The following is a 21,682-nucleotide window of genomic DNA, read 5'->3' on the forward strand; positions in this document are numbered from 1 at the left end:
GGTTTTTGTATGCTTAAAACTTTTCTTAATACAAAATTTAAATTTCAAAAATTTAGGAGTCTATCTAAGCTCCCTAATCCAACCAAAGTGAGGCTGCAGACTGAGGCAGAAATGACAGATTAATGACTAAGTATAAAACCTCCAAGTGTTTTGCTTTTTCCTTCAAGAACATGTAACACAAAAGCAGATAACTCTGTAAGAACAGGCAATTCATGAGAGGTGATCAGGCAGTGCCCCTAACACTCTCTGGGGGTGAGGGGGTCCCAACAATCCCAGTGACAGGTGAAGATTGATTCATGAGACTACTGTAGCACTAAACATCCAATCAATTACCTTTACTCGTCAAGCAACCTCCTGATTGTAAGGGTTCCACTGTGGCATTTTTTTCTATGGGAGAGGATGTATTTCTAATGACTTATTAATAAATTGCCATTCTAGTTTATCAGTCGCTTTTAAGTTTTCGTAGTGTAAGTCAGTCCATAGAGCCCAAAATCAGACATCCTAAGTAAATAACTAGTAAGCCAAAAAGCCCAGACTTTACAATCTGATAACCACACCAAAATAGTCAACTTTTCACCACAGAACTTCCTCTATGTTATTATAAATCTTGCACATAGTAATAGAGCTATTACTAAAATCTGCACATTTATAATAAATAGAAAATAAATTTCAAAATGCAATTGTTACCATTTATTGAGTGGCTATTAGTACATCAAGCACTAGATCATTTGGATACATTTTACTACATAAATCTTCAATCTGGATGGAGCACATACAATTTCCATTTTACAGATGAAGAAAAGGATGTAAATGACCTATTCAAGATCACAAAGCCAAGTTGAGGATGAAGCCAGAATTCAAACCTAGATTTGAGGCTAAACCAAAGAGCCTCTTAAATTGTTGTAGGCCAAATAGATTCTTGTGGGTTTTCATGGTTACCAGACCCAAAATATAATCTCTGTGAGTACATATTTAATAATTTGAGTATCTAGTGAAAGCCAGGCATTTGGTTAAGAGCTGTGGGGAATATACAAAGAGGAACCACATACACATCCTATTCTCAGGTTTCAACTAGAAAAATTTTTTTCTAATAGAAGATAATTACGTAAGAGTACAAAGTGATAAATGCCACAGGAGAGGTAATATAAAGTGCTAAGAGGATTCAGAAAAGGGAGAGATTTCAAAATTTCAAAATACAAGAAATGTATAAACTTGTTAAACAACTGATTTTTAGGTTGGCTTGTACAAATGGATGGTGTACTGAGTGGTGTATGTTTCTTTCTAGACAAAGCAATAGAAGGCTAGGCTCTACCACCATCTAACATTGGGACTTTGGGCAAAGCCCTCACCTGCTTCACTTAAAAATAAGACAGGTACCGATTTACAAGGTTATTTCTGCATCTGAAAACAAAGGGACACAAAACATTAATTAAAAAAAAAAAACAGGCAGAATCTCTCTAAGGTTCTTTCCTCCATCTACATGAAAAAACTCTACTTGAAAAAGTTAATATACTACTTTAATTTTTAACTTATATTCAAGTTAGACCCAACATTGTTATTAAAAGAGGAAAAACAAGCTCTCTGGGGTCAAACAAGTATTTCAACTGCATAAATGCAACACTTTGACATGAACTGAAATTTCACTCTGCTGCTTAAAATCCTCCAGGGTCCCATGACCTCTGCAGACAGACCCATGGAGGCGACATACGAAGCCCCCTAGCATAACTTGACTTGTAGCCCCTAACAGTAACTGGCTAGGGAAGGAGACTATTTGCAACTTTATACTCAGCCTCTGGGGCAGCTAAAGGGTGTAGAGGAACATATTCTTGAACACCTGTCATGTGCCAAGCAGTGCAGATACAATTTACATTAAAATGTGATCTCATAAGGACTGGAATTTTTGTCTATTATGTTCTCTGCAATATTCCTAGCACTTGAAAAAGTTCTGGGTGCATGATGGATGCTCAATAAACATCTGTTACTTGAATTAATAGACAAGGCAGTCCCTGCCCTCATGACACTTATGGTCTAAACTAATGCTATCATAAGAATTTAGAAATATATTTTTAGGTAATAAGTATGAGTATGTTTTATTCTTTTGTTTTTTTACTGAACTTTTCCTACATTAAACTCTAATCTGAGTAATTTAATAATATCTGACTTTCAAGATTCTTGTAATTGGTGAACATGTCTAATAAGAAAGACCTAATCAGATATTTAAATAATCTTCTGTAGACCTATTAAGATGACCAACAAGATGGCTTAACTATACAGAAGAGTTTTCATAAAAACAGTTGTATGTGCATCTTAAAATTAATTACAGTAGAATAGGTGATTATTCCTATCACATATAATATTTAAACCTCAACTTCCTTACTGAGAATTAATATTTTCATGGTTCCATCAAGGCCCCCCAAATCAGGATATTTCAAGATAATCAATGAAATTAGAACATTAAACAGCTGAAGTTCTTTGGATATAAAATACAGGAGGAAGGGGTTTTTTAATGGGTATTTTATTAGAAGGTGATAAAGTCTAAAATATTATCTTTGGCTTTCAGTAATACTAGAACTTAAAAAAATTTTTTCATGTTCTTTATTTAGAAGTAAAAAAACCACAAAACTTAGTTTTAATACCAGAAATGTAACTATATAAAAACTATAGTTATAATAACTGTGATTTATTAAGTAGTTCCTATTGCCACAATGTTTTAACAACTTGTTTATATTTGATCCTTTAACCTTCATAATTCTATCCCCATTTTACAGATGAGGCAACTGAGACATACAAAACTTAAGTAGCCTGCCCAAGATCACAGAGCTAAGAGGATCAATAATTTAAATGCAGCCACTGGCGGGTTCAAGAGACCTCCTTTGATTTCTAAACTGCTCTGCCTGTATTATGCTATGCTATTCTATATCACAGCTAGAGCTTCTGCAGCCTAAATCCATCTCTCGACGTTAAATTTTAAAAGAAAAAAAAAACTTTAAAAAATGGTGCCAGTCCCATCAATTTTGAGCTTGATGGTGAAATTAAACTTTATAGAACAAAAGCTGAAGTAATATGTATTTCACTTCAAAGTCTCTGTTTCTTAAATGATTCTAACTACTACAAAAAAGAAAAATGCTGTTCAATTTGCTAGTTAAGACATATTCCTCCAGCATGAAAGTCCCCATAAAAAATAAAATGCTATCTAAGCTGTCATGATAATGAAATTAGAATTAGCCAAGGAGTACAGGTACTTTGAATGACTAGAAAGAAAACAAAGCCCACCCATCCAAGAAAACTAAGAATATTTACATTTATCAAGAGTAAGAAAGACAGGGTAAGTTAAAGTTGCAAAACTGCTTCCAAAACAGTAATACTATACTGAGTTCTCGATAGGCATCAGAGCAATGTTCGAGTGTTTATGCCCATCAATTAACCTGTGACCTTGCCCAGTATGACAGAAGAAAAAATTCAGTAAAGGACCCCTCTACACTCTGGTTCCCCATGAGTGCATGTGTGTTGTGTGTGGCGTGTGTACAGAGCACAAGTGAGGGATGGGGAGATAAATATTAAATGGAGCTCCAGAACTCAGGGGAGCTCCAGGACATGCCACAGGACTAGGTTCCAGGATGCTTCCCACAGAAAAGCCTTCAACTGTTAAGAAACTGGTGCCATTCTGGCAAACTTAATACTTACTAGGTTGGTTTCCTAAGATAAGAATGTTCTCTACAGAAGGAAAAGGGGCACTGGGGTGGGGAAAAGTGGCATATGAAAATAACTCTAAATAGAACACTACCAAAATTGGACATACCTCTTTTGTGCTTCATTTTTAGCAGAATGGAGACCGGGAAAGCCCTTCTAAGGCACAGTTCTCTGCTCCTCAGGTACAGGAGCAACCTGGATTTAGACTGTTTCTACAACAGGAGCACCAAAACCTGTGCTTTAACCTCAGGTGGCCCTCCAAGCTCCTCACTGCTCATGGTTGGTAATCTCTCCCATTCTTCACCTCTCTTCCCAAGGCTCTGACCAACCTTCATCAGCTACACCAGGGGTCTGCAACCCCCGGGCCGCGGAATGGTACCAGTCCTCGGCCTGTTAGGAACCAGGCCGCACAGCAGGAGGTGAGCGGTGAATGAGCGGGCGAAGCTTCACCTGTCACGCCCCATTGTTCCCCAGAGCTCACATTACTGCCTGAACCATATCCCTCCCCCCCAACCCCATGGAAAAACTGTCTTCCACAAAACCGGTCCCCTGTGCCACAAAGGTTGGGGACCGCTGCTCTACACTCTCAGAAGATGGCCTTGTCTTTCATCATTTTCTAGAATACATGCCCATGAAGGCAAGGCTCTTTGTTCACAGATGTAGCTCATATACTTAGAATAGTGCCTGACGCATAGCAGGCATTTAGAATAAAGATTTGTTTATTACATGAATCAGGGAATGAATTCAGGAAATGCAGTCCCCCAGCTAAGGAACTCCCTCCCAGTCTCCTGCCCTTTAACCTACAAACTTAACCCAATCATATCCTTCCATACATACATCCCTCCAGTCTACAAGGAAGATATGCCTCCTATTTAAGGTTAACTATTTCTCCTGTGCTCCAGATTGCACTCTCTCCCACCTCCTTTCTCAGTAATTATCCCTCTGTACTCTAATTTTTAAATACCCCTAGCTATGGACTCCTTTCTCAGGGCCTAAAAAGAATGCTTAGTCCCATTTTGAAAACAAAACCACAACAATTTCTTGAACTCTAGAGCTTGCTGAAGCTGAACTCTAGAGCTTGCTGAAGTTACACTCTATTTCAGAGAAGCTTAGTCTTAAAGGAGAAGCCTACACTTATGGTCCCTGCTTCCTCATCCTTCATTAGCACCATCACCTGGTGGCAATTTGGCTTCCATCTCAGGTTGCTCAAACTTCTCAAGGTAAGGTCATTAAAGGACCACTATTTACCCAACTTAATAGATGCTTTTTGCCTCATTTGATGTTTCTGTTACATTTGATCCTGGCTACTCAATTCTGGAAACTCCCTTTCTTGGCTTTTTGACACTGTTCTCTCACTGTTCTAGCCTGACAGCTCTCTCAGCTTCTTTGCTGCCCTTTAAATGACTATCCCCCCATAGAGGCCTGATCTGCCCTTTTCTATAAATATCCTGAATGAGCTCATCCACATTCAAAGTTTCAACCACTACTTATATATTCTAATGATTCCCAAAACTCTATCATCAGCCTAGTTCTCTTTGCCTGAATACCAGACCTGGATACCCAACTATAAGACATTCCCATGTAGTTGGCCATAAATACACCAATTTTTACTCAATTTGTCATCTCACCTCACTGCAAACTTGCTTTTCTCCTTGTTCCCTATCTCAACTAATGGCTGACCAAGCCAATCTCCTTACCCCTGTATATCAACAGAGTTCATTGTCAATGCCTATAGATAGTACTACTTAAATCTCTCTTGACTTCAGCCCATGTTCTACTCTACCTTAATTCAAGTCATTATTCTTGACTAAGCTGCTGCCATTAACCTACTACACAATTAAATTTGAGGATCTCCAAGACCCCCATTCACCCCTCTCTCATATACACATACCCCTCCTCCAAGTCTAAAACTTCTTCCCATATTGTAACCTGAGTAGTTAATCTAAAACACAAGCATGGTATTAACTCTACCAGCTTAAAATTGTTCCTTTGCTCACCACTATGTAAAGCAATGGCCTCTAAAGTGGGGTACAGGAATAAGTTTTCTCCTCTTTCATTTCTATTTTTGTTTTATAATATATATTTATGTGTGTTTACACACACACAGTAGGACATGCAACTTATAAATATACACATATGAAGGAATATGCTCAACATCTTTCATTGATATGGGTGCCACAAAAACATGTGGAGACCACTAATCTACAGAAAGTACAATCCTCTAACATGACACAGCCATCATCTAGCCCTGGACTAACTTTCTAGCCAAATCTACTTTTATATTATATCCGAGTTATGCCAAACTACCTTAAACTTTCTAACTAGCATATGCCACCTTTGAAGCTGTACCTTTGCTACTCCCCTGCCCAAAATACCCTAACAACTTCCTCACACATTTTCCCTCTCCTCACTGGCTCCCCCAGCCCTCATCAACTCTTGTTTGTTCTTTAATGCTCCAAACAAACATAACTGGCTATGTGAAGCTTTCTCTGACCTTCCCAGGTAGAGGCGGGCACTTCCTTCTCTGTGCTGGCAAATACAACATACATCTCTATTACAGCACTTAAGTCACAGTAATGTAATTTCTTGTTTACATGACTGTCTACTCATTTTTGTATTGCCAGCGCCTAGCGTGACTCATGACACAAATAAAGTGCTTAATGTTTGTTACAAGTGCTCAAGAGGCACAGTGCTAAGGAACAAACTGTAGCAACACCTTAGCTACCTGACACAGTTGAGAGAGTAAGTGCTCTGCTTTGCTGAGGTTTGGGCTGATGATCAACTTTAACTTTTAAATTTTAAGATGTGGTTACATCATGCACTGAGTTTTCCGGTGAAATCAGAGAGATTTTTAGAAAGTCAACACTTCATCATCCACCAAATGCTAATTAATTAACCATCAACAGTGTCAACACATTCTGAAAGATGCCTTATATAAATTCAAAAGCTAAGGCTCAGTGATTCGGGTCAAACATGGCAAATTAATTGCACACATATATCTTCCGTTTCTGAAACTACACTAAAATGAAAGTGAAGGGAAAAAGAAGGTATAAACCCATAAAACTAAAGAACAGAAGTGACTCCACTGTGTAATTTTAATACAATTTTGAAAGAAGTAATTTAGAAGAAGGAATAGTACGTGACTTGGCAAAGCCAAGGAAACTATAGTGCCTGCAAAAAGGGAACTAAAGAATGAACAACTTGCTGGCCAGAATTCAGAGGCAAAGGAATTGCAGGAGAGGGTGTGAAGTATGGGACTGATACTGGGGAGTTGATCCAAAGTTTAAGTAACAGAACAATGAGAGCTCCCTTCCCGCCCTTCCCACCCTCCATAGTCAAGCAACTACCTTTACCAATAGCAGAAAACAAGGATGAAGCATTAAGAGAAAGGCTGCAAACCCTCCCCTTCATTGTTTTCAGTTTACAGCAGGTAATATGCCTCCTGGGTATTTAATGGTATATACCTTGCTCTCAGAATGCCAAGAGGTATATACATTGGAAGACTGTTCTCTAGAGTGAACAGTCTCAAAGAAGAAAAGACCTACAATCTCAGAGAACAGATCTCTACTTACACCTGGAAATCACCCAAGAAAATGGCCTGTTCACTACCTAAATGCCTAACATGAAGCCCACCCGTGACAGAAGTCACTGGGTCACAGAGAGCTTCTAACCAACCGGCTTTTTAGTGTCTTACTCTTACACACAGCTCAGGATTACCAGATATTCCAGGAAAGTTTCCATCATGAAAGCAGAAACTAAACAAACAAAAAAGGAAGACAAAAGAAAATTTAGGGAACAGAAAACAAAACTTCAAAACACTATAAGTGTCCTCAAATCGATGATATATTGAGAAAGAAGACCTGGAAATTTAAAATTATGTGAAAATTAAAAATCCAATAAAAGTATTAGAAGATGAAGTCAAGAAAATTTCCTTAGAAGGCAGAATAAAAAGAAAAAAAACTGGTAGATAAGACAAAAAGAAGGTTACCATCCAACTAATAGGTCATAAAGAGAAAAAAATGTATGAAATGATATTTTTTAAAAATAGAAGAAAATCTCCCAAACTTAGGGAAGCTGACAGGCTGATATGGTCCAGCAGTGACCAAAAGAACAATTAAAAAAAAAAAAAACAAACAAAAAGCACCACACCACATCATCGTGAAATTTTTGAACAGCAGAGAAAATAAATAAATCCTAAAACATTCCAAAGTGGGGTAAGAGTAACACATGAAGGAATAGGCATCAGAAACAAGCAGGCTTCAACAGGAACACTGGAAACTAGAAGACAATAGATCAGTGCCTTCACAGTAATGAGAGAAAATTATTTCCTGTCTAGAGATCCAGCCTCAATTGAGGGGGAGGGCACTTTCACATATGTCTCAAAAAAGTTATCTCCTACCTAGTCATTTTCAGGTAACTACAGGAAAAGGAGATTCAGTGAAACAAAAGGATAAATGAAGAAAACAAACAGTGTCCAGGAAACAGAAGATATGATGCCTCCCCACCCCCACAAAAAAAAAAATTAAGGGAAAGTCTAGTATGAGGACTACATAATACGACTAAAGAGTAACCAGTCCATAGTGGAGCAGGAATGCAGAGGACTACAGATTTTTAAAAGTTAAAAAACAAACAAAAAAATGTAATGGACATACTGATACTTGAGCATTTGGAAAATATCCATAGGTATTTGATGTGGTGCAGCAGGCAGAATTCTAAGATGGCCCCTAGATTACTGCCCCCTGGTGGGCATTTTCTGCATAAAACTCTCACCTTCAGTATGGGTAGAAGGGTTAAATATGATGGGATGTCACACAGGTAATTAGGTCACTAATCAGTGGACTTTAAACTAATCAAAAGGGAAGGTAGCCTGGGTGGCCCTGACTTATTTAGGCAAGTCCTTTAGAAGAAGATGAAGCACCAGAGAGGGGCTCCTCCTGCTAGCCTTGAAGTCACAGCCACTTTGAGTTCTATAGCTGCAAGGAAGTGAATTCAGCCAACAACCACACGAGCTTTGAGGGAGATGCTGATCCACAGATAAGACTCTAGTCCCAGCTGCCAACTTGACTGCTGCTGCTTTGTGAGACCGTGAGCAGAAGACCCCGTTAAGGTGCCTGGATTCCTGACTCACAGAAACTGAGATAAATGGGTGTTGTTTTAATGCCACTAATGCTGGTGATTTGTCACACAGCAACAGAAAACTAATAACGATAGCATGTGGACAAACTTAAGGATAGCTAAACAGGATAAACAATTTAGAAGGAAATCATACTTCCTCCAAAAGCATAAAAACTTCAGGAGTCAGACTTCCCTGGTGGCACAGTGGTTAAGAATCCGCCTGCCAGTGCAGGGGACACGGGTTCGAGTCCTGGTCTGGGAAGATCCCACATGCTGCGGAGCAACTAAGCCCGTACGCCATAACTACTGAGCCTGCACACCACAACTACTGAGCCTGCGCTCCAGAACCCGTGAGCCACAACTACTGAGCCCGCGCACCTAGAGCCCGTGCTCCGTGACAAGAGAAGGCTGCGCACTGCAATTTAGAGTAGCCCCCGGGCTTCCCTGGTGGTGCAGTGGTTGGGAGTCCGCCTGCCGATGCACGGGTTCGTGCCCCGGTCTGGGAAGATCCCACATGCTGCGGAGCGGCTGGGCCCATGAGCTATGGCCGCTGAGCCTGCGCATCCGGAGCCTGTGCTCCGCAACGGGAGAGGCCACAACAGTGAGAGGCCCGCGTACCGCAAAAAAAAAAAAAAAAAAAAGGAGCCCCCGCTCGCCACAACTAGAGAAAGCCCACACGCAGCAACGAAGACCCAACGCAGCAAAAAAATAAAAATAAATTAAAATAAATTTTAAAAAAACACACAAAAAACTTCAGAAGTCAAAGCAGTGTCAGGTAGTTTAAAAATAATACATTCTGAAATGCCAGAAAGCAGAAGTCACTCTGAAGAAAGGGGCGTTAACTGGTAAGTACTACTGGAGGTAATCAGGTTTAAAGAGATAGAGATCAGTTTCAAGTTGTCCTGGATCTTTTAGCTTATAAACAGTAGATAAAAGGTTCAATCAGGGTTTCCCCCTTTAGTTCAAATTTATAATGTTTTGCAATTTGCAAGCAGAGAAAAGAAAGCTTCAAGAATCATCGAGGCTTCTGAGTGGACATAAGTTTCTCATACGTAAGCTTCGTTTTTCAAACACCATGACTCGCTAAGTAAGGTCCTTGGACCAACATCAACATCACCTGAGAAGTTACTGGAACAGCCAATTCGTGGGCCTCACTCCCAGTCCTACTGAATCAAAGATGTGGGTTGAAGTCCAGCAATCTTGTGTTTTTAACAAGCCCTCTAGGTGATTCTGATGCAAATTCAAATTTGAGAACCACTAATCTAGTGTAAATTTCTGCTGCTACCCTGCTATGCTCTGGTCTTCCTTCTTGAGTCAAGAGTTAAAGCATTTCCAAACCTACTGTAACCAACCTAGATCAAAGTATCACAGTCACGAACACATGGTAGGAGCTCAAAAAGTGTTTGCCAAATAAATAAGAGACTAGGCTTCAGGTGTATTTCTTTCACCAGAGGGTTTTTAGAACACTGGCTATGAACGCCTTCAGGCAGGACATGTTCTCTTCACTTTCCCACAGTCCCCACCAATCCTTACTGCCTTCTACCTTATATATCCACACATTTTTCTGCCCAGCCAATGATAGCATTAGAGTTTGGGACCTCTGGGGGAAAAGCTTCAGAAAGAATAACAATTTAAAATCTGGATACAATATGGCCCAGCTGTCTCTTATGAATTCTAGGGAATCAAACAACTTACAGCTGTTGCATGATGATTCAGAAATTGTACTGTATGCCACAAGTGATCCTTCCACTTGTGGGTCTCATGGTCCAACATTAAGCTCTAGGAAAAGCACTTCAAGATAACATCTTAAGCATTCTTTTTCTTGTCTGAAGTCTTCAGAGAAGTAGACCCTGCTTCCTCACATATTCTTGAGGCTCATGTGTCCAGTAACTACAAGAGCAGTTAACAGGGCTTTGACCGTTGGAGTTTACACTGTACAATCAACTTTGGAAACTATACAAAACACATGTAATAACATTTCAATTCATTTATGAGAAAGATTTCAATGTATTTAAAATATAATGCACTGAGCAGATATTGATTATGCTAAAATTAGAATGCACTTTCTTTCAGTATCATCTAAAAGGAAAACAACATCCATTTAGTTAAAACTCACTATCAAGACACTAAGCTTACATTAAATTAGAATTTTTTTTTTTTTTTAACTATGAGGGGTTAGAAACCCCCCTATAAATGAGTCTCTGTATATATGAACATCCATTTAGGATCCCCTGAGCTAATGGTAGGAACCCCAAGGAGCTGGAGATCTAGCACATGTTCTGCCCCTGCATGACCTCCCCTAGTCACATTTTCCCTTTGAGCTCTGGCTCCAAAAAAAGTGGGGATTTGTACTAACATTCTGAGCTACTCCTTACACTTAAACAAGAAACCATTTTTGCTATCATTGGTGTAATTACTTTAGCCAATTTTGAAAAGAAAAATAAAATTTGAGATAAACAAGCTAAAATTGATACAAACACATAAGTATGTATATGTAGGAACAGTGACTAGGTCCTGATAACTCTGTACTGTAGATATTAGTATTTTTTAATACCTTCACTCTTTAAACCCAAGAGAAGTTCTAAAACTTCATATATTAATCACAGAGAAACTTAAAGATTCAGACTCAACAAAACTTCACAATCATATGTCCCAGAAATAAACATGGTAGCACTTTAATGAATTTCCTTCAAATCTTTTTATGCATGTACAGATGTATTTTATATAGTTGAGAATATACAGTTTTGCATCCTGGTTTCTAATCGACCACTGTACCATCTTTGAAAATATTTTTCAGGCTAGCTTTGTACCGTATGACTAGCCTACAGTTTACCCACAGATCACATACTAATTACTCCAAATATACTAATATGCCACCAAGTAAAACTAAGTAGCAATATTGCCATTAATATCTTATTACCCTCACATTAACATAAGCATAGCAATAAATATCAATTTAGCATTAAAAAAATAGTAAATGAAAGCAACAATAAAAAGACAACTAAAATCCTATATATTTTCAGTTGAGTAGGGAAAAAAGGCAGCCTGCAAGATCCAGAACTTTTTTTTTAATCAACAGAACCTCAAGGAAGATGAGTTGAAGGGTAATTTGTGATTCTTCCCATTCAGCTGAATGTATACAGACCCCTGGCAAAACTGAGTACACAAGAGTAGGTGGAATCCTCATTCTGTAAACATCTTGGGAGCTGGCAGGGTGATTAAGCAAAGCACATGAATTTTAATGTTAAAAGTCATATGACAGAGATTCATAACTACAGAGGACAGATAACAGCAGTTTTACAAGATAAGCAAAAAGCAAGCACAGAAATGTAAAAGGATAAGCTAAGCACACTCAAATATTACAGTTGGTTCAAAATAATTGTCCTACCTAAGTTTAGTCATGTCCAGACTTACCTTCCACAAAGGAACACGGACAGAAATTTTCTGAGTACTTTGAGCTCTTTGATAGTCAAATCCATTTAAAATAATTTCATAGCAACCGTTATTAAGAGCCTAATGGGGGAAACTGAAAGTAACTAGGGCAGAAAATTCCAACTCACAGAAAAGCCTTATTCAAAATAACCATCTTAAACTTCTTAAATGAAACAGAAGGAAGGCAACACTACTTAAGTAAGATTGAGGCATGCTTAAATGTGAAGGTTAAAGGATCCAATATTTATCAAGAAAATTTATCAGAAAAGTAATTGGTACATCCAACTTATACCCAACTGCTAGGAATCGGCATTTTCTGTACACTAAGAGTGGGGTTTAATTCCCCAGATCCTTTCAACTCACACTGCACGTGTGTGCACTGCTATGACCTAGGTGATTAGGAAACACACTGTATGGTACTCAGAGAGATACATACCAGAGCTGTGGCTCTCTATCTCCGCCCTCCTACTAAAGACAGGGACAAATGAGGAGCAAGCGCTTCTATGGGTGGGGTGGGGGTCAAGAACACTCTCTTCCACAGCCCTCTGGACTCTGAGGCATGTGGACACATGGATCCAGATGTGCCCATAGACATGACATCATAAACATGACTTAAAACAACCTAATAAAGGAACAAAAGCTGTTTGGTATCTGTGATCCCTCAGCACACTTTTTTGTTTGTGTTTAATTTCTGTCTAACTCTTGTTTGATAATTTTACAAAAAGTCCTCAATTTTTAAAACTGCTCTGCCTTGAGGAACTGGTGCCAACTCTTTTCAAAGATAACACGGAAATGCTTCATGTTTTATGGAAGAACATTAAAAGAAAATGTCCATAAAGCAAAGCAATTTTTTAAAAGCTAATATTAGGTGTTAAAACACTAAAGTATTTTTCAAAAGCTAGAGAAAGTGCAAAGGTAAACTGTACTATGAAGAGGAAGTATTGGCTAGACTGCTAATTTTTCGGATTTTATAATTTTATTTTCTGATACAAAAAAGAAAACAATGATGCTTTGCCTTCTTCCAGTAGCCTATCTTAAAAAAGATAATTATGTGTAAATGAAATTCAGATCTTAACTCAAATGTTTGTTTTACATATTTAAAATTCTTTTAGCTACACAAGAGCCATGCTGGGTTCACAATTAATCATTGGGGGTGAGGGGAACCTCATGAGAAAGAATAGTTTGTTTCTTTTCTTTTGCAAGGTCACTAGAAAGTAATTTAGGGACTTCCCTGGTGGCTCTGTGGTTGGGAATCTGCCTGCCAGGACACGGGTTCGATCCTTGGTCCAGGAAGATCACATGTGCCACGGAGCAACTAAGCCCGTGCACCACAACTACTGAGCCCGTGAGACGCAACTGCTGAGGATTGCATGCCTGGAGCCCGTGCTCTGTGACAAAAGAAGCCACCGCAATGAGAAGCCCACACATTGCAGTGAAGAGTAGCCCCTGCTCGCCGAGAAAGCCGGCAAGCAGCAACAAATACCCAATGCAGCCAAAAAAACCCAAGTAATTTAGTTTTGTACATGTAAAAGTAATTCTAAATGATACCTACCAGAGAAGTGAGATTTTTTAAAACTTTTAAAAACAAGATGAGAAATAAATAAAATACAAGTGGAGGGTAATGACAAAGCACAAAAAAAGGCAACATATACATGTGATTAATTTCAACTGCTTCCCTAAAAATGTTGCTTAAAACAAGCAGCACTGATTCTCATCAATTTCGTCTTTTTTTCAAATCAGATATTTTATTAGGGAGCACAGAAATAACCAATGTTAGACTTATGATGGATGAAGAAAGGAAACTCAAACTGCAATTAAAAGCACAAGTTCACTGATAAATCTGTCTCTTTTAACAGTGTGATAATGGATGTCCTAATTTTGTAGTACACAGAGATATGTTGTGAAAATTAAGACTTTTTAACCTAAAAGTAAGATTCAGTTCTATATGATTACACATATTAAAGACCACTGAATGATTAGCCTTTAAAAAGTTTTACTTACTCTTGCAATGCCTATTCAATAAGATTGGAAAATTTTATCTCAATTCCTGTAATGTATATAAATGCTGCTTATCACATGGAGATTCTTTCAAAATGAAGATACTTAATGAGCATGAAACATTATATTGTCTCAAAAAGCACTCAACTTTTCAAACCGTAACAGAGAAGTCTTTTTGATTTCTAGGAAAATCTCAATCATTCCACAAACATAATGATTCTCGTAAACTATAGGGTCACTTTACTGTATAAGCCATTGGTCATTACAAATATGCAACACAAACAAGAAACTAACTGCACATTTCACTCAACTAAACAGATCCTGAGAAATAAAGCTACTTAAAATGCCTTATATTCAGTCATTTAAAAGTTATATCAGGAAACACTTAAATATTTGGAACTCACTTTCCCTACTCTTCTATCCAGTGAGTTGGATTAATCTTAAATAACAAAACAAAGCAATGGAGTAACTAAAAATAAATATTTCAACTAAACACCATAGGTCTGGAAAAACAAACACACTGCAGTAGCGATGTTGGACCTTCTGAGATTTTAACCACCTTTTGATCTGAGACATTTAATCACTTAAAACTAAAACTGAGTTTGCGACTAAGTATAAAGACACTTTTGTCAGTCCCTTAACTGCCATGAATTCCATTTCGGGTAATTATCCTAGATCAACTTCTAAGCTATAAACTCCCTAAGGGAAGAACATGTTACTAGTCTCTGTATCAGCAGTACTGAGCTGCTGTACATGCCACGTGATAGGGGTTCAAACCTGGTAAAAGGAACAAATAATTAAGACATCCATCTAACTTTCCTGATGTTAGAAATGATTGAGTGGTTGCCTTTGCAACAAAGCCCATTCAGATTGCAGTGCGTGCTGGATCAAGATTTCTGCATTTTAGCTAAAGTCCCCGGAGAGCAGCACCCAGTAGCATGGGGCAGAAAGAGGTGTCAGCTTCCTCTCCCAGCAAAGAAGCGACTTGGTTCAGGTTGCAATGAGGCAGCACCCACTTCCATGCTTGAGGAAGTTTTCTGAGGAAAGGCGGAGAAGAGGGTTTCTAGAGGCGCCCACAGGCAGGTGAGATAAATCACAAACAGCTTGTTAACCTCATTTGCAGGGAAAGTCACATTTTAAAAATAACTCACTCTTAATAAGAGGGGGGAGGGAATATTCCCTTGTTGAGGTAACTAAGTTGCCAACATGAGCTAAGTAAAACAAAAGGTGGCATGAAAAAAAAAAAAAGTAGCATGAAATACCTCACTGAAGTTATGTGATTTCTGTTGCCTACTCTAATCATTCCAAAATAGCTCCTGACTCACTGCTCTCCTTAGGAGATACTACCTGGAGGACTGGGGGTCATACCTAACAAGGGCTCCTCGCTGGGGCCTGGAAGTTTTCCTAGACTTTACCTTACATACCTGATCTCATTTTTAGGGGTTCTGATACACCTATTTCACAAACAAATACTTCAACCACCTTCACTGTAATTAAAAACAGCTCAGGCAGCATTCAAGATACTCTGACAGATTCTGCCAACTGTCAGTTTCAGCTGTTCTTTTGCATTTCCACCATAGTTCATAAACTACTATCACAGGAGCCTTAGATTTGTTTTTTGCCTGAACTAATCACTCATTTTCTTTCAAAATCATTCCTTTTGTTTTGATTTTGCCCCTAGACTTGCAATTATATCCAAAACTAAGGCAGAGATAAATTTTTATTATAACCTAACATTAGTCAAAAATATATCCATAAAACATGAAACTCTTCACCCACAATATTAAATTTTAGATACCTGTCAGAGTAAGGTAATTTAGGATTGCCTAGGTAAAACTTTAAAGGCCATTTAAAGCTCTGTTCCCTTTTGTTTTAAGTAGGTGCAGGAGGCTGTGCTTATTCCACAAACACTTAAGTACAAACACCTACTAAGTGTGGAAACTTCCACAAATGCCTTCTCTTGACAACTTAGATGAAACAAGTCACTATTACTGAGAGTAGCAGCCCCAAATGCAGACTTGCAGAAAAATTATGCCATAAACATTCACTCCTTTGCCTCTCCAGTCCACCTTTAGGACTTTGTTAAGGACTAATAAATTAGTTTATAAACACATTTAATTACACTGAAGTATCTAAAATCTGGGCTATGTGCAGGGGCTTATTTTCATGCTTTAAAGACCAATCCCCTTCGTATTAAGTTCATCTCAAGCTTCCCTTGGTAAAACCATAGACATTCATGCAGCTTAAAGGTTGTGGAAAACCATGAATTTTCTTTCATGATGCTACCACTCCACAGCTTAGAGAGAATGCAGCCTTCAACATGAAAAACTGCCACTTGATTTTTTCTTCTCTGACACGTTTTAAACAGAAGAGCTGCAGACTCTCAAGGGAAGCCATATTTCAAAGGTTTTGAATAGTAGTATTTTTCAGTATTTTCTCTCATTAAAATTGGTACAATTCATCCAAAACATTTTTCAAATGCCATTATTTTCCAGCTTACATGCTTAAAAACTGCTTAGAGAAAAATCTCTCCATCTGAGAGATTTACTTCAAGAAACCAACAGCAATTATGAAAACTGAAGGAGGAGAAAAAGAAATAATTAACTTTTACAGGCTGGAAAAAAATTTAAAACTCACCTAAGACCTTCATCTTACAGATTAAAAAAAACAAGAGTCCACAAAGGTCAAGCAATTTGCCTCAGATCACCAAGCTACTAATAACAGCACTAGAAATAGAATGAGGTATTTTAATTGCTGTTAGCAGTATCCCAAATCATGCAAGTTATATATAATCTCATCACTTTGTCATTTAAGTTTTAAAAACAAGTATCGCTCTTTCTCATCAATTCCTGATGGACTCCTACAACGTACGTTCTACATCTTCAAACTTAAGTTAATAAACTTCAAGTTCTAATTCCAACAAAAAAGGGTAGTACTAGTAAGAACTTTACTCTGAACGTTTTAAGAATGAAAGTTTAGGTGTGCACACCCCTTAACTGTCACAACGAATTTCAGTGTCTGTCCTTTCAATCTCTGTCCCTTAACTACACTTTAGTGTGTTTATTCAACTACGAAAAAGAGAGAGAGAAAATTCTAGAAGTACCTCTTTGACAAAAAAAAAAAAAAAAAAAAATCAATGAAAATCTGTCAATGAAACTAGATCATTACTCCATTAATATATTATGGAAGTCTGGCTTAAATTAGGAAGAGTCACTAGCAGTTTATCGAGTTACTGTGTGAAAAGTTAATAAAAGGTTGGAAAATGGCACTCTTGGTTGACTTTGGATCTGAAAGAATGTATACATCTGACATTGTTAACACAAACTGAAGACTTGATCAAAAAAGCAAAAAAACAAAACAAACAAAAAAAAACCCAGAGAGAAAGTGAACAAGTTCCTTCAACAAAAAGCTGTTTCCTATTCAGGCTCTGATCTTCAACTAAATGCAGGGCACTGTGGACTCCTCCTAAGACTTTCAGATTTTCGTTTTAAATGCCCCAATAGAGCAATTCTATAGATTTTAGCTTCGGCTATTCAAGGGCAAAGAGGAGGGCACAGTGAGGACAACAATTTACACTGGATCATTTTCAAGGACTGTAGTCTAACTACTCATTACTTTACAATTGTCCTTTGTGCACCTGATTATTCTCAAAGTACTGAGAGAACGCAGGACTTCTTTTTGGAAGATACAGACAACAAAACCTAAGACAACACGACTTTGATTATAAACTGCTGCGGCACTTCGACCAGGAAAGGGCAGTACGTGTGGTCTTCTTAAATACCACTAATAAAGCTACATTCTGGTTACAATAATAGACGTATGTTCCTTAATTACGGCCTCCGGTGTCACACCACAAAAATAACTTCTTAAAAGGTTAATACACCTACATTTTAAAAGTACGACCAGCTTAGCAAGGTGGCAAATTTGTTTGAAAACATAAAACAGACAATTCACCGCCACCGCTCAGTAACACACATACATAAACAGACTCGAAGCGGGGTTAAACACAAAATCCTTACCCCATTTTGCCCAGTGAAAACTTGCTCGGAAGTTTCTGCTTTTATGCTACGGAATAACTCCAAAGGAATTTCTCCGTCTGTTATTTCGCAGTTACTTTTCCACCCCCCGAGGTCCTTTTGTGGAGGTATTTCAGTGGTGCTGAAAATTCAGTTAGTTCCCTTAGGTAAAATGATTTCTCTCTGGGAAATACCAAAATGTTCAAACAGAGGTGGCATTTGCTTATTAGAGTTAAAATGCTGCGCGGAGGAGACGGCGGTCAACTCTATTCCACAAAATGAGTCTATGAATCGGGAAATGCAGAATCCAGCTTCACGGAGTCCTATAAAAAATGAGTTCAGTGGTCATTTCTCTTCTGTCCTCCTCCACACTCAGGGAGAGCCCAGGTAACTCGGCCTTTTCGGTGCTACTAAGGCTGCGGGTTCAAATTTCTCCACCACACCAGGTCCCTGGGGGTGGAGCGTGCAACCCAATGCGACGAGCACTTGAGAGATCCCTAGGAGAAAATAAAAATCCTAAACGCAGTAATGCCACTGCTTCCCTGCACTCACATTAGAAAAAGCTATGTAGAAAAATCTCTTCGAAGTGCAAACCCAGCGGCTCGCGACGTGCACGGCGCTCCACATTGGAATCTGTCTTTTAATTTTTTCCCCCCTCTTAAGACTGGGAGCAGAGAGGAGGCGGGGAGGAGGAAGAGAAGGATGGGCAGGATCGATTCATTCTCCCGAGGAGAACACACGGAGCCATTTCCAGGCTGGCAGAAGGCTGGGGGCACAGCGCACGCCGGGGAGCAGGGGGGAGGGGGCCGGATCCCACCTCCCTCAGCCCCTGCCCGCCCCACGCCGCCGAGCACAATGGAGCCCGGCTCGCGCCCGGCCCTTCAGTCGCTGCTGCCGCTCCTCCCTCCGCTCTTCGGAGCACCGCAAGTTCGAGGCTCCGGCGGCGGAGAATGAATGAATCAGAGCGCCAAGCCCCACGCTGCTCCCCGACACCCTGCCCCCAGCTCCGGGGCGGGCCGAGCAGCGGCGAAGGACGGGGCTGAAGGGTCGACGGGAGACCGCCCGAGCCGAGGCGGGCGGCTAATCCCGCGTCGGGACCAGGGGAAAGGGGCTCGAAGCCGCAGAACAGCCGTTGCTCCAGCGCCCCCACCCCTGCTCCTCGCCTCTCCCGCTCCGCGCCGCCGCCACACGCCGCCTCACAGTCCCCGGGCCCCGCCGCCGCCTTCTCACACTTCCATCACCGCCTGCCTTCGCCGGCCTCCAGCTCCTGCTCGGCAGAGCAGCGCTGGCCGGGCGGCCCGAAGCCCGCCGCTGCCTCCGCCTCCACCGGCCGCTCACAGAGCGGAGGGCGCCGCTTCCCAGGTCAGCGCCGCCCGCGTGAGGCGAGCGCGGTAGCGGAGCTGGCTGCGAGGGGCGGGGGAGGGGGCGGGGAGAATCGGGAGCAGTGCGGTTCCTCCCCCTGCTCGCGGGAGGGGGCCGGACGCGGCCGCGGAGACGCGGCCGGGCACCAGGCACTGGGGCGCTGACCCTTCCCGAGGGCCCGGCGGGGCCCTGAGGGTAGCGGGAGGAGGTGGCAGCTGCGAGGGCGGCGGGGACGCTGGTGGTCACGGGCCGAGCCGGCCTTCGTGGGGAGCTAGGCCGGGTGGGAGGTCCGGCGGTCCGTCCTTCCTTCCCCCCCCTCCCCTAGTGGTCGGCGGCGCGCAGGCCGTGCGCTCTGCTCCTCTGCTGGCTCCTGGCCCCGCTCCCTGCCGCCACAGCCTCCTCCGCGCCCCACACCGGGTGCTCTCGCTGAGTCTCCATCCTCCCCGCAGGAGGACCTTTAAATAGCAACGTCAGCGCGCTCCTCTCCGCACACACGTCACCCGCCGTTCACGTCACCGGGGTGCGGGGGATGATGTCACGCGGCCGGAAGTACTGCTAAATTAGGGAAGGAGCGGGGGGAGGAGGACTCAGCGAGGTCCTCTGTGCCCACCTGCTCTCGCTTCTCCTTAAAGGCCAAAGCGCAGGAGACAGCCGAGAGGAGCGGCGGGAGGAGGAGATTTCCTTGCAACAAATGTGCCAAACACAAGTGAATCATTCATAGCAACAGTGCCGAAGTGTCAAGCGGGTGATAGCCTATCTCCCACTCCCACCCCTGTTGCAGCAGCTTTCCCGGGTTTCTCAAGTCCCCACTAGCACGGAAATGTGGGAGGAGAGACTGAGCACAGTGGTAGATATGTTTCCAGCAAGACTTGGGGAAAAGCACCTTAATTTTCGGAAGAGTTATTAAATGCCATTCTGGACTTAGTAGTCTTTAAAACTTTTTTTCTTTCTTAGTGGCTACCTAAATCACTAAAGAATAAAGAGCGGAGCCATGAACACTATCTTAATCATATGAAGGATAATAATGGGGTGGGGGGCATCAAATGATCTAAACGTTTTCATTTGCAAAACAGCAATGTTTTGGCATAGGATAATGAGTCAATCTTGACTTTGTTCCCTTATAATTATCGTCACGTACAACACATAGCAAATCCCAGTGTACCCTCTCAGTTCTGGTTTATCAAGACTATGAGTTTCAGTCTATGGAAATTGAAAATAAGAAAGACTACCAAATCCTTTTTATTTAAGTATTAATACAAGCACAGTTAGACTAATTTTTTCTTCCTTAGTTTTGACCGTATAACGTATAACACAATATCTCTTAAGTATGCTGTTTTTCATTTCCTATATGGCAATGATGAGGAGCCATCTATCTATAGGTTTACTAGCTATGTGTGTCTATAATAAATCATGCTATGAATGCTCTTCAAATCCCAAATTACTACAAAGTTTTTTAAATGTCTCCGTTATTTCATAGTTTATTATTAGGTCAACTCAAATAATGAACTTTGATTTGATTTGATTTAACATGATAACCATGGCCCCGAAACAGAGCTACTAAAAATGCCAAAGGCTATTGCTATTTCAGAGTTAGTCTATAAGTTCAGTGACCATGTTTTCGAAACCAAAATCCAAACACATCATTTAACAATAGACAAAATATTTGGAATCTGGAGTGACCTGGGAAATTCAGGACATAGGAATGCCAACCTATTCAGTGATTGTTAGGAGAGCTGTAAATGGATATCAGTGCAGTTTAAATAAAAGAAGCTAAAACTCTACGGAATTTATATCATGTGTAGTTTTTTTTAATGTTTTTAATATTAAACTACTCACATGATTCCTAATTAAGGAACATAGGTTTTTACTTCTTTCTGCATTTGCATTTTCTTGATCAAGTTAGGAGCCCAGGACTAAAGAACACCAGCCAGAAGAATTAGGACCAAGTTGCAAATAAATCAGGCTTTCTGTTATCTTCACATTATAAAATCATGATCTTGCTTATAGTTTGAAATATTGAAACTAGTTTTTATTAAGGTTATAACAAAACTTGATCAAAAGCAAACCCC

The 21,682-nt window shown here is 40.4% G+C and overlaps 1 protein-coding gene across 14 annotated transcripts in view; it reads right to left on the reverse strand.

Annotated features, from left to right (window-relative positions):
* HOMER1 (homer scaffold protein 1) overlaps nucleotides 1-21,386 on the reverse strand; it is a 129,812-nt gene extending 108,426 nt beyond the window's left edge. For 3 of the 14 annotated variants that reach the window (XM_067031213.1, XM_067031221.1, XM_067031215.1), the window contains exon 1: nucleotides 18,255-19,004. In XM_067031213.1, the coding sequence (XP_066887314.1) occupies nucleotides 18,255-18,259 (5 nt within the window). In that variant the 5' untranslated portion in view covers nucleotides 18,260-19,004. Of the gene's footprint in view, nucleotides 1-10,500; nucleotides 10,759-12,219; nucleotides 12,319-18,254 lie in introns of those variants that run through there. The other 11 variants (XM_059060675.2, XM_067031218.1, XM_067031210.1 and 8 more) reach the window with 9 other exon arrangements.
* Between the last annotated feature and the right edge of the window lie 296 nt (nucleotides 21,387-21,682).

The sequence above is a fragment of the Kogia breviceps genome, chromosome 4 (assembly GCF_026419965.1).
Source record: "Kogia breviceps isolate mKogBre1 chromosome 4, mKogBre1 haplotype 1, whole genome shotgun sequence".
Classification (NCBI taxonomy): Eukaryota; Metazoa; Chordata; class Mammalia; order Artiodactyla; family Physeteridae; genus Kogia; species Kogia breviceps.